At 38.6% G+C, this 19,367-nt stretch overlaps 1 protein-coding gene across 5 annotated transcripts in view; it reads left to right on the top strand.

Annotated features, from left to right (window-relative positions):
* Positions 1–19,367, top strand: part of CAMK2D (calcium/calmodulin dependent protein kinase II delta) — a 376,805-nt gene that overhangs the window by 287,943 nt on the left and 69,495 nt on the right. For all 5 annotated transcript variants that reach the window (XM_012558245.2, XM_023740191.1, XM_004385901.2 and 2 more), the window contains exons 7-8: positions 3,421–3,523; positions 14,573–14,656. In XM_012558245.2, coding sequence (XP_012413699.1) covers positions 3,421–3,523; positions 14,573–14,656 — 187 coding nt within the window. The remainder of the gene's footprint in view (positions 1–3,420; positions 3,524–14,572; positions 14,657–19,367) is intronic.

Consider the following 19,367-nt stretch of genomic DNA (forward strand, 5'->3'; position numbering starts at 1 on the left):
TTGCCCTGTAAGAATTTGGAGACATTCTCAATATATGAAGACTAACATAATAGACTACATTTACATTAGGAGTACAGACATTCCTCAAGTTATGAACATTCATTACACATAATGAATGTTCTGCACATTGAAGTGGCCAGCTACACTGGAGTATAATAGCTAATTATTAACGTGAACATTGTCCCTTACAGAGGACAGAGTTCCTCTAATAAAATCCCATTGGATTTCATCATTCTGTATGTACTTTTACGAGATATAATATCATCTTTGTAACGTCCATTTGAGAGATGAAGAAACTTATTAATTACCTCCAAGAGTTGCCCAAGTTCAGGTAGTTAGTAACATTAAGGGCTGAACCCAGATCTTCACCCTCTTTCTATATCATCATGCTGGCCATCTCTCTCACAGTGCCATGTCCCCATGGTAATGACTGTAAGTGTATTGGAAGATATATGTGTCTGACCTCACCTTTATCATTAGTTTTCAGAAATCGAAATAGTTGAATAGTGGCAGGTAAGAGTCTAGTGGTGATCCTTTCTAAGGAAGTAGCCACTGATTAGGTGAGAAATTCTACTCTTTTATCTTTTGTAGACAATAACCACAAATTACCTTTCTTTCTGTAGACACTCAGAATTCAAACTAACCTACTTGCCAATGAACTTTTGTAAAACAACTTAGTTTTAAATTGGAGGCCGCTGGGTGAGAGTGATTAAAGAAAACCAGAATTAATGTGGCTGTTCTGGTTAAGTTGTTGCTTTAGAAGTTCTTGGTGATTAAACCTCCCCCACCCTTGCAAAATATGATAACAGGATTATCCAAACTGATATATTCCAAAGAGTTGCATATAAATCAAATTTGTGTGATATTTGTAATGTCTCTTTGAAGCTGGCCCTTAAGGCAGTCTCGTGTTGAAACATTTTATAAAGCAAACAGTCCTTTAATAGTACCAGAAATCATCCTAATTTTTCAGTTTGCATTCCATGATTCTATACTGTAGATTTGCCTAAGGATATACATAAACATGAAGCTACTTCAGTCCTATTAATTTTTAAAACTGTATACTGTAATTGCTTTGAAATAGCCCTGCCTTTTCCTGTACATAACTGCAGCCGAACAGTCTTCATGGGTACAAAGTGAAACACTTATCCAGATGAATTTATTATTTTCCTGGATGACTCACAAGGCCCTACAGTGAGGTCTTCTAGGTCATCTCTAGTTATGAATACTTGCCCCAGTCATTCAAAGTTCATGCATGATAAAAACCTGAGGCGTTCCGTTTATTCTGAATTGGCAGATACGTGGTGTTTAAGGGCATAATGCACACAGCACTGCCCAGAAGCTTTTTGATTTAGTTATAAGAGTAAAAGCACATTTATTTTTTTTTTTAATTTGTTCACTAATGATACTGGCATTTGCTCAACAAACTTCAATACCACTTGACTTAAAAGACCTAAAATGACTAATGATTTCTAAAGTGATTGGAACTCTTCCCTTGAATTAGTCTGTGGCTGACAAATTAGGGCATATATGTATTAGCCGAAATCTCTGACATTTCAATGTATTTGAAATTGAAGGTCACAAAGAAGTAGAATCAGCTGTTGCTTGCAGTTTGATTTGATTTTTCTAAGTTATTTCTTCCACAAACTAAAAGCTGGAAAATATCTTGATTATATTTTAAAAGTGTATGAATGTAGACCATAAATTTTAGTTGTGAAAATAAAATGCCAAATATAATAGTATAGCATGGTTAGATGCTATACAGATAGATAGCCAGAGTTCCAAGTAATTATGAATGTTAGGTTTTACTAAAAGTTATTCCAGCATGGAGATCCTTCGTATTCTTAAGACGTCTTCTTCCCAACCTCAGAATAAATTATTATGTTTTCAGTTGTTGAGGTAGTTCCAAAACTCTGTGAGCCCTAGAAAATTATGAAGGTTTCCTCACATTTACCAATTGTCATAATAATAATGAGTCTGATGGCAGTGAGCAGCAATAGCCTGAAAAGTCTGGTACTTGATTAGAATTTACTTGCCCACACTCTGATGTTTTCTATAGATTTAACCTAATTTCTTCCAAGTTCTGGTTATGGGTCTTTGCTAATTTGCATGGCTGGCTTAATTAATAAATTAAATACTGGTTTGGGCTGTGTTTACACAAGGTCAAAACAACCAACAGAATCAACTAATTTAGTAAAAAAAAAAAAAATAGCCAATTCCATGAAAAATATGAAATTAGTTGTCAACGTATAAATAAAACTAATTTGATGGACTGAATTTCTAGATTTTTGAACAGTTGTTTTGACACTTGTAGAGTCCATTGTTTCCCAACTTTTTTCAGTCTAAGACACACCTCTAAATTTGCTGAGTCCTATCCCATGGCTGGAAAACTTTGAACTATTCTCCTGTATGTATTCCAATCCATCGTATGTTCATCCAGATAAACCTGGGCATATAAAGACTTTACTACATATATATATTAATCGACCTCCTTTTCCTGACCATTTTCTCTCTTCGTTTCTTAAAATCCAAAAAGTGGGGTTCAGAGAAATTACAAAATTTCCCCTGGTGCTTCTTTTCAAAGCACCAATAAGTCTTGATGCACTAGTTGGGAAGCAGTGGTATAGACACAGCCTTATTCCAAGACTGAGTAATCAGTCCTTGAGTAACGATAAATACCCAAGAAAGTAAAAATCTTTCTCATGGAATTCTTAGATGTGAAAATATATATGTAAGTGATGTTTTGAGTCACACTATGAAGAAATCTAAGTTATGTTAAAAAAAAACTAACTGTAACATTTGGCAAATAGTAGTACACTCTTTATGCCTTTAAGAATAAACAGATTCTTAAAGACAGCAGTTTTAATAAGTAAGTCAGAATAAATCTCCAAAATTTGTATGGAAATTGTTTGGAAACATTGAGGAATCAAAATCACCACATTTGGGTCCAAACTGTTGAAGTCAGCTAGGACTTAATTTGTGCAGTTTCATTTGCCAAATGTCTGTAGATTGGTCCAACACTTGTTATCATTTTGCCAAGTTTCCTTCTGCTGAAAATGTCTCTGCTGTGTTAGGCTTCTAAATCAGTGTCTATGGCCAACTCTGGACGTCAGGTGGCCCTTGGAAGCATGTGAGCAGGTCAAGACAGGTGCTCCCCTTCATTTGATCTCGCCCCAAGTGTATTTTCTCTTCCACCCAGTATCTCTCCGGTATATTTATGCATCTGTCTGAAGCCTGCACACATGACAATTTTTAATCATTTGCTAACCATGTTTTCTCTGGGATTTAGGAATGGCAGTCTCCAGGCAAGAGGACAGTGCATGACTTTTTTTTTTTTTTCTTCTAATCTTGTAAAATGTTAATTTTGGCTAATCACTTAAAATAGGTACTTACTCCAGTCTCTTTTTTTCTTTCTAAATAAAGCCTGAGAATTTGCTTTTAGCTAGCAAATCCAAAGGAGCAGCTGTGAAACTGGCAGACTTTGGCTTAGCCATAGAAGTTCAAGGAGACCAGCAGGCGTGGTTTGGTGAGTAGGGCATCTCTCTTTCATGCTTTCCCCCAGCCTTCTGGCTCTTGTCACATCCCACTTGCTGATCAAAATAAAATTGAATTGTACATCGTGACAACTTGACTAATCTTGAGATATTAGGCCTTTGTAAGCACATAGTTTTACTGACACTAAAGGGTATGTAATCTAGAAAAACTTTAAGGCATACTTTTAATGGGAGGGAGCCCTGGTGGTACAGTGGTTAAGAGCTCAGCTGCTAACCAAAAGGTTAGCAGTTCAAATCCACCAGCCCCTCTTTGGGGCAGTTCTACTCTGTCCTATAGGGTCACTATGAGTTGGAATCAACTCAGTGGCAAGGGGATTATTTTGGGTTTGGTTAATGGGAGAGCAGGAACACATAGACTTTTATTTCTTAAATGATAAGTAAGAAAATGGATGCAGTGCTAGGAATTAGTAGGAGGATTGCAGTATTCAAAGAATAGATTTTTTTATCTGCGAAAAAATTCATTTATGAATTTTCCTTACATAATGACAAAAACTGCTGTGTAAATACTAGGTACATATGAAATACTTAGAGAATATTTCACAAATTTTGTGTGAGTTAAAGTTTTTCCTTTTTTAAGATATTATCTTCTTTTTCTCCAAATTGCCAGTTTTTCTCTGAAATTCTGATACTTTTGAAATTTCTATATGATGAAATTTGTTTCCTTGCTGTTAAGGAAGAAATTAACAATTAATAATTAAATTTATATTATTTTATTTCTAACCAGGCTTATGGATTGTTTCAATATTTAGCCTGATTAATTATCTACTGATTTTTTTTTATGCTTCTCTGTCATGTAACAGTATTAGCCCATTTTCATGTAGTATTCTAAAAGAGTCTCTCCCAAGCTTCAGTCTTATTTCTCATTTTCAATGGATTGAGGTTAGATTTTATTTTTAAACATCCTTGACTTCTGATTATTTTTCCTCTGAACAACAACAGCAACAAAAATAAATAAAAAACAAAAACAGAATGATAACTAAAGAAAAGGCTACCTCTTTTGTTTTGTGTATAAATGTTTCTCTGTATTGCTAAGAATACGCATCTGCTAAGATGTACACCTAGCTCCCAGGACTCATCATATCTTTCTAGTGCTCCCCAGCTGATTAATGAGAGTGGATAGTGTGGTAGTCTTTTTCTATTCTCTTTGCCAGCGGCCTAATTCAGGACCTCATTTTCTGCTGCCTTCCCTGTTTCAGTAGTACCTAACTGGTGTCCTTGTTTATGATCCCTCCAAGTTTAATATTACCTTTTACATTAAGTCTCTCTTCACCCTCCAGATAGATTTAATATCTCCAAACTTGGCCCTTGGTTTGTCATATTATACCTGTGAATAAATTTCTTTCTGTTTACTGAAAACTGGAAGAAGGTAGGACTAGAATTAGTCCTATAAATTGGAGATTCAGATAGTCTTCTATACACACGTACATGTATAACAAAACATGGAAGAAATACTAAAAAACAATTACAGACCCCATTTCTGCAGTGGTCATGTAGTCATAACTGGTATTTAGAACTACCTTCTTCCACCACCCATTCCATATTCCCTTTAGCCTCAGCAACCACCTCAGCTGGTTGTGGTTCTTTGCCTAGTGAGGTGACTCAAACCTTCATTCCTGAAGGGTCTGGGCTATTAGTAATCATGTCAGAATTGGGTTGCTGTATTTTTCCATTGCCTTTAAACACAGGACATGTTAGTAATACGAGATGCCCTAAGGGATCTCCTTTATTCCAGGCATACTCTTCTTTACCTCCGTTAAGCAATATCAATCCTATTTCCACTTGATAATCAGTATCAGTCACACCAACCAATATGGTAACAGTCCTCTTCACCTGTTCATCCAGAGACATGAGGAGCCCAAAGCGGCTGAGTGGCAATCTTAGCTTCCAGTTCAATGGAATCAGTGTTGTGTCTCCAGGTGGGAGCATTTCGCCCTTTGGAACTAACACCTCTAGACCCACAGAGATAGGGCTGTGGGGACAAGAAGTAAAAATTTTACAAGTGGGTTACTAGGAGTAATAGTAAGTGGTGCCACTCCCATCTCCACCCCCTCGATTCCTGAAACTGTGAATCCTGGCTATGGGAAAAACAGCACCATATATTAGATGCTAGTTTAGAGCATATACAGCCTCCTGAAGAAAATTGCCCCACCCTGGCAAAGTATTGCCACCTAGCTGGCAGTATAATTGTGTCTTCAGAAGATCATACCATCATTCTATCAAGCCAGCTACTTCGGAATGATGGGGGACATGATAAGACCGGTGAATTCCATGAGCAAGGGCCCACTGCCATACTTCATTTGCTGTGAAATGAGTCCCTTGATCCGAGGCAATGCTGTGTGGGGTGCCATGATGGTGGATAAGGCATTCTGTGAGTCTGTGGATGGTCGTTTTGGCAAAAGCATTGCATGCAGGGAAAGCTAATCTGTATCCAGAGTTAAGTATCTATCCCAGTGAGAACAAACTCCTTCCCTCCCCATGATGGAAGTGGTCCAGCATAATCAACTTTCCACCAGGTTGCTTGCTTATCACGTCAAGGAATGGTACCGTATCAGGGACTCAGTGTTGGTCTCTGGGACATTGGGCACTCAACAGTGGCTATAGCCAGGTCGACCTTGTTAAGTGGAAGTCCACATTGCTGAATCTATGCATAACCTCCATCTCTGCCACCATGGCCGCTTTGTTCATGAGCCTATTGGGCAATAACAGGAGTGGCTCGGGAAAGAGGAGACTGGTTTCCACAGAACACATTATCCTAGCCACTTGGTTGTTAAAATCTTCCTCTGTCAAGGTCACTCTTTGCTGAGCATTCACATGAGACACAAGTATCTCCACTTCTTTGGCTCATTCAGAGAGGTCTATCCACATACTTCTTCGCCATACCTTCTTGTCACCAATTATCCAATCATGTTCCTTCCAAATTCCTGACCATCCAGCCAAACCATTGGCCACAGCCCATGAGTCAGTCTACAGTTGCACATCTGGTCATTTCTCCTTCCAAGCAAAGTGAACAACCAGGTGCACTGCTCGAAGTTCTGCCCATTGGGAGGATTTCCTTCACCACGGTTCTTCAGGGAGGCCCCAGAAAGGGGCTGCAGTACTGTCACTGTCCACCTTCAAGTGGTGCCTGCATATTGCTATTGCACAGAACCATCTGTAAATCAGGCACAAATTTTCTCTTCCTCAGTCAGCTGATCATAAGGAACTCCCCACGAGGCCAAAGCTCACCTACATGGGAGAGGGAAGGTAATGTGACAGGAGTGGAGACCATGGGCATTTGGGCCACTTCTTTTGAGTATTAGTGTCAATTCAGAGCCAGTGCCCAGTAATCCCCCAAAGTCTGATTATTTCCTTTTCCCCAGTGAGCAATCACTTTCATAAAAGGTCATATATCCCTTTGGGGAAGGCTGGGAGAAAGATTAACCGTATAAATTTTTGGCAGTGCAGTATGGTCATTCCTCAAGTGAATCCGGCCTCCGCTTCATTCAAGGTGTTGTGGGTCTATAAACTGGCTCAAGTTCAGGAATTGATTGAGGGACCATGACTCTGTGTTCTGGTGAATCAAGTTAGATTGCCATTCACTTGACCTAGAATTCCTCCACTTGTACACATCAAGAAAATATTTGGTAGATCTCCCATCTATTTCACTTCTAGGGACACCATGACTAAGTAGATAATACCATAAGTCCTTACAAGTCAGACTAGTCTGATTACTGCTTTGACTCTGCTGTCCATTACAGTAACCATGCCCACCTTGTCTTTGTCAAGTAAGTGCTGCCACTTGGCCCCTGCCACCACAGGTCCAATCAGCCCTACTGCAGTTAGGTGTCTTAATTCAGTTAGGGCAGTTCCCACTGTCAGTTGTGACTTACATAAAACAGCAATTATGGCAGTCTTCAAGGATGCTGGGGCTCCCTTCACAAATCTATTCCTCACCATTGTAGTCAAAGGTGTGTCTTCTAGGCACCCCATGGGTAGATCTTTGGGTCTAACCTGATAAATCACTATAATATGCCAATTTCCCTAAGCCTTTGGATACTTCCTTCTGTGGTATACCAAGGCAGGTCTGATACTTCAACTTGATTTAGTGCAGGCCACCAGTTAATCCAGGCTTCAGCAAACCAACTAAGTAAACTATTAGATCCTTTTCTAACCTCTTGAGCTGAAACCTTGAATTAAGAATCTGACTTAGTGGGCCTATATCAATAAATTCAGACTGATCCAACTTTATGCTCCTTGCACCATTACCCCACACCTGTAGTAGCCATTCCCACACATATTCCCCAGGTTTCAGTTGTCTATATTAGAAAAGTCATCAGTTCTTTTGGAGTGTAGCATACCTCCTCATGGGTCATGCTTTGTACTTCATCTTCTGGGGCTCGCTGAGACTTAAGTCTGTAGGTCTAGAAGTAAAAATAGGTGGTGGGGTGTGTCCTGGTGACATTCAGCAATATCTTATAAGGCATGTGCCTCAGGCGCTGCCCCAAGCAGTATCATACAAGGATTCTACAGGCACATCTGGGTTAATCTCATTGGATGGGGGTAAGAGGGCTGGTTCTGTTGGCAGGAGTGATTCAACACAATTTAGAGGATCAGTGTCCCCAGCTTCCCGACAATCTGCCCATATGTCCCCATCCCAAGATTCAGGATCCCATTTTTTCCCAGTCAATGAAAAAATGCCCTCCCTTTAACTTAAGACACCATTTGAGGTTGGGAATTCAATTGGCGTTGTAATTCAGCCACTTTTATGATAAGACTCTCGGTTTGATTTTCAGCAGTATCAGCTCTGTTACTGCAAGAAATAAGGCTTTCTTTCAAGGCGCAAGTGGCAACTTTGAGTTCTTTTATACAGTGCTTGAGCTGTAACTCTAAAATCCTGAGCACATCTCTTTATTTCATCACTTTGTCTAGTAAAAGTAGGACCAACCAACTAGCTTCCTTATACTTCTCATTCTAACAAAATTATAGAAAAGTATTAAACATGCAATCACCCAGAGCCTCATTTCTGACAAATATTTGTTCTGTTGGTGGTGATATTTTATATATTTCTATTACCACCTCATGCCATGGATTAGCAGTGCCCTCTTTACTACTAGAGGCAAAGACATCAGTGCCTTTAAGACTAGCCAGACTTGACAACCGATTTAGAAACCTCACCCTTACTATTTTGTTTTCTCTAGAACCACTCTTGGTACCAAATGTTTTAGGCTTGGTCCTCTAGAGAAGCAAAACCAGTGAGCGTATATGTATAGATAGAGAGAAGTTTATCTCCAAGAAATGGCCTGCGCAGTTGTAGAGGCTTGAAGTCCCAAATCCAGGGGTCAGGCATCAGGCTGGAGGCTTCTATGACTCTTTGTTGTTACAGGGGCTGACGAACCCAAGATCGGCAGGTCAGACAGCAGGCTGTTGGCCCACGGGACTACAGAAGCTGACAAATCCTAGAATTGGCAGGTCACACGGCAGGCTACTGGCTCAAGTCCCAAGAACCGGACATCAGATGATGATGAGCCAGATGCAGGATCCAGAGTGAGCAAAAGCCAGCCAGCTTTGCCAGAATGTCCATGTATATTGGATGCAGGCCACACCCCCAAGGAAACTCCCTTTACAACTGATTTACTGATCACATCAGATCACATCACAGAGGTGATTGTATCACAAAATGGAGGATGATTACATCATTACATAACTGCCAAACTATATCACTACATAATGCCAAACCTCTGAGAATCATGGCCTAGTCAAGTTGACACATACTTACCCATAACATCCACTTAGGAGAGTTAGGGTATAAGGCAAGATACCAATATAGTGACTTGAGCCTAGGGATATAATAGCTGGAACAGGGTATGAGATGATGATTGGATAACAAGAATAAGACCAAAGCCTTATTATGTGAGCTGAGACTCAAAATCAGGATTATCCAATAAACAAGGTAACCATGGTGCTTACTTTTCTTACCAGATCATCTGTAGTGAATAATTTCACATGGGATGATATGAAATTGTTCACTACAGATTAGTAAGTAAGCACAAGTAAGCCCATGTTTACCTTGCCTATTGGATAAACCACCCTTGCTCAAAATTAACATCAGCAACTTGGCTTGATGATTACAAGAGTGTTGGGATTGAGCTCCTTATTCTCCCCTGAAGACTTTTAAGAACTGATCCTGAAAATTAAACCAGCGTTGAACATGAAAGTGACCCTAGATGTGGAAAAGAGTATACAGGCTGAAATCTACCCAGTTCAGCCAGGCCCCTATTCTGATCACATGTGCATTGTATTAAAATTATCGATCTCTGTTTTATCTCCTTTGCTAGGACACAAGCTGTTTGAGGGCTTGACTGTATAATGGAAAAGATACCGTTTTTTGAATCAGAATGCATGAGTTTATATCCTGGCTCTAATTATCAATAGCTGTATGGTATTGAGCAGATCAGCTTCACTCCAACTCCATGAGGTCAACATCCTCTTTACAAATTAGAGATAATAAATATTATTTACAGGACTGGTATGAGACTAAGTGATGTAGTCCTTAAGGAAAATTCCTGGGCTATGAAGGGTGTTCACTAATTTGTAAAAAATCATATTGGCATTAAACACAATGTCGTAGTTTCTTGAATATTCAGTGAAAGTTGTTAAGTGAATGAGTGAGTAAGAAACTATCAAGTTAGTGAAAGCAATAGTATCTTAAGAGAGGTGCACTAATTTTCAAATTATAATTTCATTTCTAAATGCAATCTGGCCTCAGAGAAACAATATAGATCAGGAGTAAAACCCCCACTTCTTCAGCATGGGGCTTTCAGCAGTTAAGTCGATGTTAAGGTGTGTTAGGAGCCCTGGTGATGCAGTGGTTAAGGTGCTTGGCTGCTAGTGGAAAGGTCGATGGTTCGAACCCACCAGCCTCTCCATGGGGGAAAGATGTGGCAGACTGCTTCCATAAAGATTTACAGCCTAGAAACCCTACGGGGCGGTTCTACTCTGTCCTATAGGGGCATTATGAGTCAGAATCGACTTGATGGCAGTGGGTTTTTTGGTTTTTTAAGATACTTGTTAGAGCAATGACTTTTCAGACATACATTCTAAGTTGTAAGAAAATTCAGTATTTCGGAAGTGTAGAAAACCATAGTTTGTAAGCTTAAGAGACATACACAAGCTTTTTTTTTTTTTAGCTTATTCTACTCAAGCTGAGATTCTCATGGTAAGCTAACCGAGGAAAGAGGAGACACCCTTTGGGGTGTACTGCCAGATGTATTTTTGGTATTAAGAGTAAGGGCATGGTTTAATGTGAATGACTTGTTTAATATTTATTTATTATCTGTCGTCATAGTCTCATAAATTTGACTGGTTAATTTTATCTTTTTAAATTTAATATTAATGGCTGAGGGGGGAGCCATTGTGGTGCAGTGTTTAAGCGTTTGGCTGCTAACTGAAAGGTCACCAGTTCAAATCCACCAGCAGCTCCTTGGAAACCCTACAGGGCAGTTCTACTCTGTCCTGTAGGGTCACTATGAGTCAGAATCGACTGACGGCAATGGGAAGAGGGAGAGAGCTTAGTTACTTTAATAAGCAAAGAGATAATACCAGAACTTCAGTTTTTTTGCATAATTTTATATATGCAATATGTCTATTACAAATAAAAATAAAAACATGCAAGGCATTTTTAGACGCCTTTTTAATTCTCATGTTTATGTCTGGAGTATGCTTGTTTGTTTTTCCAAGTTCGCTTCTCTCTTCCTAGTCCTGATCTATTGAATACTAACCAAAAATGCTAGAAGCTGTACACTGTGTCATTATACTTGCTCAGATGGCTGGAAAAATTAATCAAGAGAAATATCTGGCCATAACCTGTTTCACCTGTGGGACTGGAAATCCTATTTGCCATACATTTCTACCTTTTTGTTGCTGCTAGAGAAAAGGATAACTACCCTCATCTTAGTTAATGGAAGAATTGCTTCAACTGCTTGGTAGCTGTGTTATATCTCTTTTTAAAATATTAATATTTTTAAATTACAACTAGGTCATGGTATAACACTGATTAACGGATTCATTTCCAACAGTAAATAATTATTTTTTTAATCTGTTCTGATATTCTTATTGGTTTTTCAGGACAAGAAATATGTGCTATCTTTAAAGAAGGCAAGCTCCCTTTAATTTCCCGTTGATGGCATATATCATCATATACCTAGATTCTTACTAGTTTAATTTCCCTCTAAAAAAAAAAAACCCAAACCTATTGCTGTCAAGTCAATTCCGACTCATAGCAACCCAACAGGACAGAGTAGAACTGCCTGATACGGTTTCCAAGGAGGGCCTGGTGGATTCAAACTGCCAACCCTTTGGTTAGCAGCCGTAGCTCTTAACCACTATGCCACCAGGGTTTCCAGTTTCCCTCAATAAAGGCCTTATTTATTGTACCTCTTATATTTCTGTATTCATGAGGATGCATTGCACAGTTCTGACGTTCATGCATTTAGATGTATGTTTTAATATTCTTCGGGATAATACCCCATTGACTGCTCAACTAATGCTTATACTAAATAAGAGTAGGTATGATAGTGTTCTCTTAGAATGCATGTCTTCAAAGTCATTGCTCTGACAGGTACCTTAACAACCACTTAACTGTAGATAGCCCGGTGCTGGAGAAGTGGGAATTTTACTCCTCATCTATCTTTTTTCTCTAGGGCCCCCATTTTGGTCTCCAGAAGAGATTTGTAATAATTTACATTTAAAATGATCTTTTCATTTCTCACTCCCATAGTTACTTCGTTCCTTGTCTTTTTTACCTACGGGAAATATAGTTAACATCTCCTGCTCTACGCCAAGTATTCTACTAAGTTATTTAAGACATACATTATGTTTACTAATTCTAGAGATGATGCAGATTGTATATAAAAGGATGTTCAGAATTCAGAGTGAGAAAGGACTACTGAAAATGATAGACAGCTAAGGAGATCTCTAAGACGGAAATAATTTAGAGCCACCTCTGTTAGAGAAAAGATTGTTAGGTGCCTTCTAGTTGATTCTGATTCATAGCGATTGAGTCCTGATGGCACAACGGTTAAGCGCTCGGCTGCTAACTGAAAGGTTGATGGTTCGAACCCATCCAGTGGCTCCTCAGGAGAAAAGACCTGGCGATCTGTTCCTGTAAAGATTACAGCCTAGCAAACCCTATGGGGCAATTCTTCTACTCTGTCACACTGGGTCACTGTGGTAGAGAAAAGGTAGAGAAAAAATTGACGGTTCATAGAACAGAAAAAGTAGCATCAAGGCAAAGAACAAGAATTCCATTTTCAAGGACCCTTAAAGACATTAATCATGTTAAGTTCAGAAGTGGAGGCATTAATGTTAGATGAATGAAGGGAACCAGTTGCTAAAAGGATCTTGAAGTCTAAGAATGTTGGATTTAATCTGGACTTTGGCATTGGTTTCTCATTGGATTCTCTGTGTCTCTACTTGGGAGGAATTGGAGAGGGGTGGCTGGGATGAGTGAGAGGATGGGTATGGCATACCAGAAACACCGAGAAGCTCTTTAAAATTACTGTGCCCCTGGCCCTACTTTGGAATTAACCTACTCCACATCCCTTCTTGAGGTAATCCTCAGACTTGAGGCAGTGGAACCACTAATATTGCTCAGTGATTCTTTTTACCTCACAACCACCAAGCAAAGGTTTTATTAAGTAAAGTGGAGGTAGAAGTGGATCACCTGTGTCCATGAAAAGTTTAAGCTGTAATTTACAGGTCTTTTCTTAAAGCCCCTTCTTATTGTCCACCCTGTCTTCTTCCAAAACAAACAAAACAAAAGGAAAGCTGACAAAAATGGGGGAAGGAAGATAAAATAAATCCTTTGCCTCATTTTCTAATGTAATTTCATTTGGAGAAACCATGCCATTGTATATATGCTTGTTTTTGTACCTCTTTACACGCTATTTGTACTTAAGTATAAATTTGTGATGGAGATGGGGAAGAAGTTCCTTTCTTGGGCACTTTGCATTCCAGTAAATAAAGGATGTGCTTCATCACTGATTTGTGGTCTTAGGAATTCCTGATTACATTTTCTTTTAAAAAAATTTTCCCTGTTTTTGTATGTGGATGCCTTAAAAAAAATCTTCTAAATGAGAATATTTTTGGTATTTCTATTAATAAACTTTTTTTACTTGAAAAATATTATTTTCAGAAATAAGAAGAAATATTTTACTGTGTATTTACTATCAATCATTACCTAACTGTACCTTATTGTAATTCTTCATTGATTTATATAAAATGAAGATTTCTTTTGCCATCTAGTTTCTCTTACCACATCTCTTTCTTAAGGGTGAAAGTCTAGTTGATACTTGTTCAAAAGTGATTCATCTGAATAGTCCTGAGTCTTCTCTTTAGTTGCCAATTATAAGTACACACTGATTATTTATTAGTACACAGTGAGCTCTTTGATGTATTTTGGGTTTATTTATTCTCCTGGTAATTTCTTCTGTTACTCTCAATCTCCGTTCCCTCTCCCACTCTTTAAAATGGACTACCCTACTTCAGTTTCAAAAATATTTACAGAAAATTCTCTTTAAATTTGTCCTCACAGTGTATGTTTTTGAACCTTTCATTTATAGGTAAATACCTTTCATAATAAAGTTCTTTGGGTATCATGATAACTATCATCTTCTGTAAGGTTCTAACCCTAGCCTTAATTTTCTTATTTCTTTTCAGGTTTAGTTTTAACTCCTAAGTAAATAAGAACTGCTAGCCAAATGGGCTTAGTATACACGTTAACTATGCAGCAGGAGAGATTGGCCTTCATATCTGGGAAAAAAAAAACATGTTTTTTTTTTCTAATAAGCTAGAAGGAAGGATGGACTGGTGTCGATATTGCTAGAGAGACAGAGAGACTGTTCTACATTATTTTAGTACTCTGAGATCCTTGTTTTATTTTGACAAACACATCATCAGATAAAGAAGACCAAACAAGGTTTTCTTCCTTAATTTCACACTTTATATCAAGTCTGGTCTAACTCATTAACATCTGTTTTCCCTAGGTTTTGCTGGCACACCTGGATACCTTTCTCCAGAAGTTTTACGTAAAGATCCTTATGGAAAGCCGGTGGATATGTGGGCATGTGGTAAGGAGTCATTTTTTCAAGCTTTTCTGTAATTAAGAATATCTTTGTTTTTAACTTAGAGTAGAGGTTCTCAAACTTTACATGCACCAAAAGCACCTGTATGGTTTGTTTGAGCACAGAGTGCTGTGTTTCTGATTAAGTAGGTCTAAAGTGGGAGAGTTTGCATTTTTAACAAGTGTCCAGGTGATGCTAATACTACTAATCATGGGAAGTACTTTGAGAACACAGACTTAGAATATCCTTTACAGTGGATATGCGTTTATGCTACTACCTTCTCACGGGATCCAAGCAGCTCTTACAACAAATAGCATGTTTGCCCAAAATGTTTGGCAGGGATTCAGAGTGAAGTAGTGGATCTTGGAAAAGAAAGAAACTGACTGTCCTGTGGGAACTGAACTCTGTTGTAGCCTTTAGCAGCTGCGCAGTAAGGATCAGCATAAATCCAGTCCTCACATTTCCATTTCTCCATCCTCGTCACCAGCTGCCCTCATGACACTGTCTCTGTCTGACCCTAGCCACCCAGAGCTAAGTCAGAGCTTACAAGTTAAAAGGACACTGTCCTTGAGACTGCCATAGGCAGACACCAGCCACAGGTTTGGGGAGTCACACAACACCCCAACGTTCTGACCTGCTGGCCACAAATTTTGTGCTGCCCCTTCACTATGTCATCCACAAGCTAGGGAGTCCACACAACACCCTTACTTTTCTGGCCAACTGACTCCTACTGCCCCTTTGGGTTCGATTATTCTCTGAAACAACTCACAGAATTCACGGAGAGTATACAATACTTAGGACTACAGGTTTATTATAGCCAGAAAACATACAAATGGAGAGACACATAGGGTGAAGTTTAAGAGAGTTCCCAAGGTGGAGCTTCCATGTCCCAAGGGATACAATACCCTCCCTAGAGTAAATTTTCTCCTCAACTGGGAAGCTCCCAACCAGGAAGCTCTGTGAGCCTTAGGGTTCTGGGCTTTTATTGGCCAGTCTTGCATCATAGGCCAAATAATGCCTCCTGAGGCTAGTTGATATCGGTCATTCTGTGTCTCAGATTCCTTCTATGAAATGGTGATAATATAGTGCTTGCCTCACCCTGTTGAGAGGATTTTTTAATATGGGCAGTCCCTGGGTTACGAACGAGATCCACTCCTGAATGTGCCTTTAAGTCGAATTTGTAAGTCGATAACAGGTGTGGTTCTTATGTAGCCTTACTTTAGTGCAAGAAAAGGCTTGAAGCCTTTTCAGTGATTTAAGAGCTGCACATGCAGCAAGTGAAGGTGATTGTGATGAAGAATTTGCGGTGAGTAGGGGTTGGTTCAGTCATTTCAAAGTGAAGGCAAATTTACATAACAGTAAAGGGCAAGTGCAAGTTGACTTCTCTGAAAGTCAGATGTCATGACTTGGGAACTGCCTGTTTAATAAATTTTAGTTGCTATTAATATTATTAGTAGAAAATGAGAGTTTCTTTATAAATAATGTTTCCAGATAACTGATATGTAGCTGTATAATAGACTGAAGAAGAAAAAACTTTAATTGATGACTCAGCAATATTGTTATGACCATGAAATGAATATTCTGATGCCCTCATCTAGTTACCTGAACACTGAACACCAGACACTCCCATCCTGCTTTCTTTGTTTGCTTTTAAACTCTTTTTGCTTGACTTCTTGTTGTTCTATAAAAGATTTTAGTTTGGGCAAATTTCACATCTCCTGAGTCAAATTTTTTTCATTCAAAAAATCTAAATAAATAATTTAATTTTTTGGTTCTTGCATTAGAAATTTTTTTTTATAATGTGAAAATGTTGTTGGTGTTGGAGAATATCATATCCTTTAAAAAGAAACTACAACAAAAAAAGATAATTTATACAAGGGATTCTTCACTGCCTGTGCAGCAGAATCATTCATGAGTTTTATGCATATTGAAATGTCCAGACCCTGCATGGGTCCTCTGTCTTAGTAGATCTGCAGTGGGTGCAGGAGGCTCCATGTGATACATCTATCATCAGAGTTTAGAGTCAGTCTCTTATACTCACCAAACACAGTATACTCAATTTTAATATTTTTTGGCTTTATTTTGAGTATACTTGGTTTCTGGATTTTCTGTTTGAGTGCATTTCCAGAATATAGTTTGTATACCTAACCTTTTAAAATAATGAAATGTCTCATTATAATATGATTTTACATCTTTGAAATGTGAGATAACTTACAGGGTAGAAGCTCTAACCATCTTGGCTTCAGGAAGGAAGAAGGATAGGTGGAGAGTTGTTTTCCTCTTTGTTGTCTAAGCTATATGACACTCTTTAAAAACTATAAGTAAAAGTATAGATAGATAATAGATGGATAGATGCATGCATTCTAAATACATACTACAAACATAAAAGCATACATGCATTTCATGAAGGATTCTTTAGAAATTAAACCTACTTAAAAAAAAAAATCTAGAACCATAGGTCATCTCACAGATTTCAACTCCAGTTTTACCATTGGCAGAGCCACCTTTTGCTTTGCTCAGTTGTATCCTAAACTTTACTTTCTTCAGTCAGTGTTCTGTAAACAACCAAATTCCTTTGTGACAAGCCATGTCCCATTTGGAGTATGTATTTGCTGCCAACTCCCATTTTCTTTAGAGACATTGTGCATCTTTTAATGGCATGCCTAGAAATGCACTTGGAATAACACAGCTAGCTATGGAAATGTCTTAGGTATTCCCCCATCAGATTTCTGGTGGAAACAACCACGACAGGAAACATCATAATCTACCCTTCTGCCTTTTGTTACGTTTCTGGGTCACAGCTATGGGTTTGGAATATTGTTTTACCGTTTTATTATATGTTACCTCACTCAGGTAGTGCATGAAAGTTATATAAAATTCACTTTGACTTTGTATATAAGGTGGTGCACCTTTGCTCATAACCTTTTTAATAACCACCAAAGTAATATACACAGTATTTGGTTGCTTTTAGGTTATAGCATATCTTGAGAGAAACACCTGGATAATCCACCCCTGGCTGTGAGCACTCACGACAGCATATTATTTGTCTTTTTGGCACTTGGCAACAGAGTAAAACGAAGTACAGCATTGGTATAATGGCTAAAAGAAATCTGTGTATTATTTTTATTAGAAATATGCAATTATCTGCACATAGGAAATCTGCCATGTTAGCATTATTACCTTGCTTTTTTGATCCAGCACAGAGCATGGTCTGACCTGGTCTGACCTGTACTCGATCTTTGAAAGCAACTAGTCCATTACTGAAAAGTAAATAATAGACGCTAATGAAGCAAAAGCATAGCCCCGTGTTCTGCCATTAACAACAAAAAATTGATTTCCTGACTTTCCTGCATTTATAGCCATTTTCGTAATTTCCTAATGGGATGAGCAAATGTTGTTTATCAATGTCACCGCATTACTGGGTTTTTAACGGAGCTTCTTTTTATAACTTGATTTAAAAAAATAAATGCAAGCCTATAAACATAGCCAAAACAAACATACTTACACATACCTCGTCTTACTATACCTGAATTAGGTATAACTATATGTCATTCATACTTTTTATTTTATTTTATTGTTGTACTTTAAGTGAAAGTTTACAATTCAAGTTAGTCTCTCATATAAAAATTTATACATACATTGTTATATGACCCTAGTTGCTCTGCCTGTACTGTCACAGCACACTCCTCCTTTCCACCCCAGAGTTCCTGTGTCCATTCAACCAGCTCCTGACCCTCTCTGCCTTCTCGTCTCACCTCCGGACAGAAGCTGACCATTTAGTCTTATTTATCTACTTGAGCTAAAAAGCACACTCTTCATGAGTATTATTTTATGTCCCATAGTCCAGTCTAATCTTTGTCTGAAGAGTTGGCCTCGGGAATGGTTTTAGTTCTGGGCTGATAAAGAGTCTGGGTGCCAGGCTTTCTGGGATTCCTCCAGTCTCAGTCATACCATTAAGTCTGGTCTTTTTACTAGGATTTGATTTCTGCACCCCACTTTTCTCCTGCTCCATCAGGGACTCTCTGTTGTGTTCCTTGTCAGGGCAGTCGTTGGTGGTAGCCGGGCACCATCTAGTTCTTCTGGTCTCAGGCTGATGGGTCTCTGCTTTATGTGGCCCTTTCTATCTCTTGGGCTAATACTTACCTTGTGTCTTTGGTAGTCTTCATTCTCCGTTACTCCAGGTGGGCTGGGACCAATTGATACATCTTAGACGGCCACTTGCTAGCTTTTAAGACCCCAGACACCACTCACCATAGTAGGATGCAGAACATTTTCTTAATAAACTTTGTTATGCCAGTTAACCTAGATGTCCCCTGAAACAGTGGTTCCCAGACCTCTATCCCTGCTACTCTGTCCCTCAAAGTGTTGGGTTGTATTCAGGAAACTTCTTAGCTTTGATTTAGTCTAGTTGTGCTGACTTCCCTTGCAGTCTGTGCTGTCCTTCTCTTCACCTAAGATAATTCTTGTCTACTATCTAGTTAGCAAATAACCCTCTCCCTCCCTTCCCACCCTCATAACCATCAAAGAATGTTTTCTTCTGTGTTTAAACCTTTTCTTGAGTTCTTAAAATAGTGGTCTTATACAATATTTGTCCGTTTGTGACTGACTAAATTCACTCAGCATAATGCCTTCCAGATTCCTCCATATTATAAGATGTTTCATGGATTCATCGTTGTTCTTTATTGTTGTGTAGTATTCCATTGTGTGAATGTACCAT

This window comes from Trichechus manatus, unplaced genomic scaffold, assembly GCF_000243295.1.
Source record: "Trichechus manatus latirostris isolate Lorelei unplaced genomic scaffold, TriManLat1.0 scaffold00150, whole genome shotgun sequence".
In the NCBI taxonomy this organism is placed as follows: Eukaryota; Metazoa; Chordata; class Mammalia; order Sirenia; family Trichechidae; genus Trichechus; species Trichechus manatus.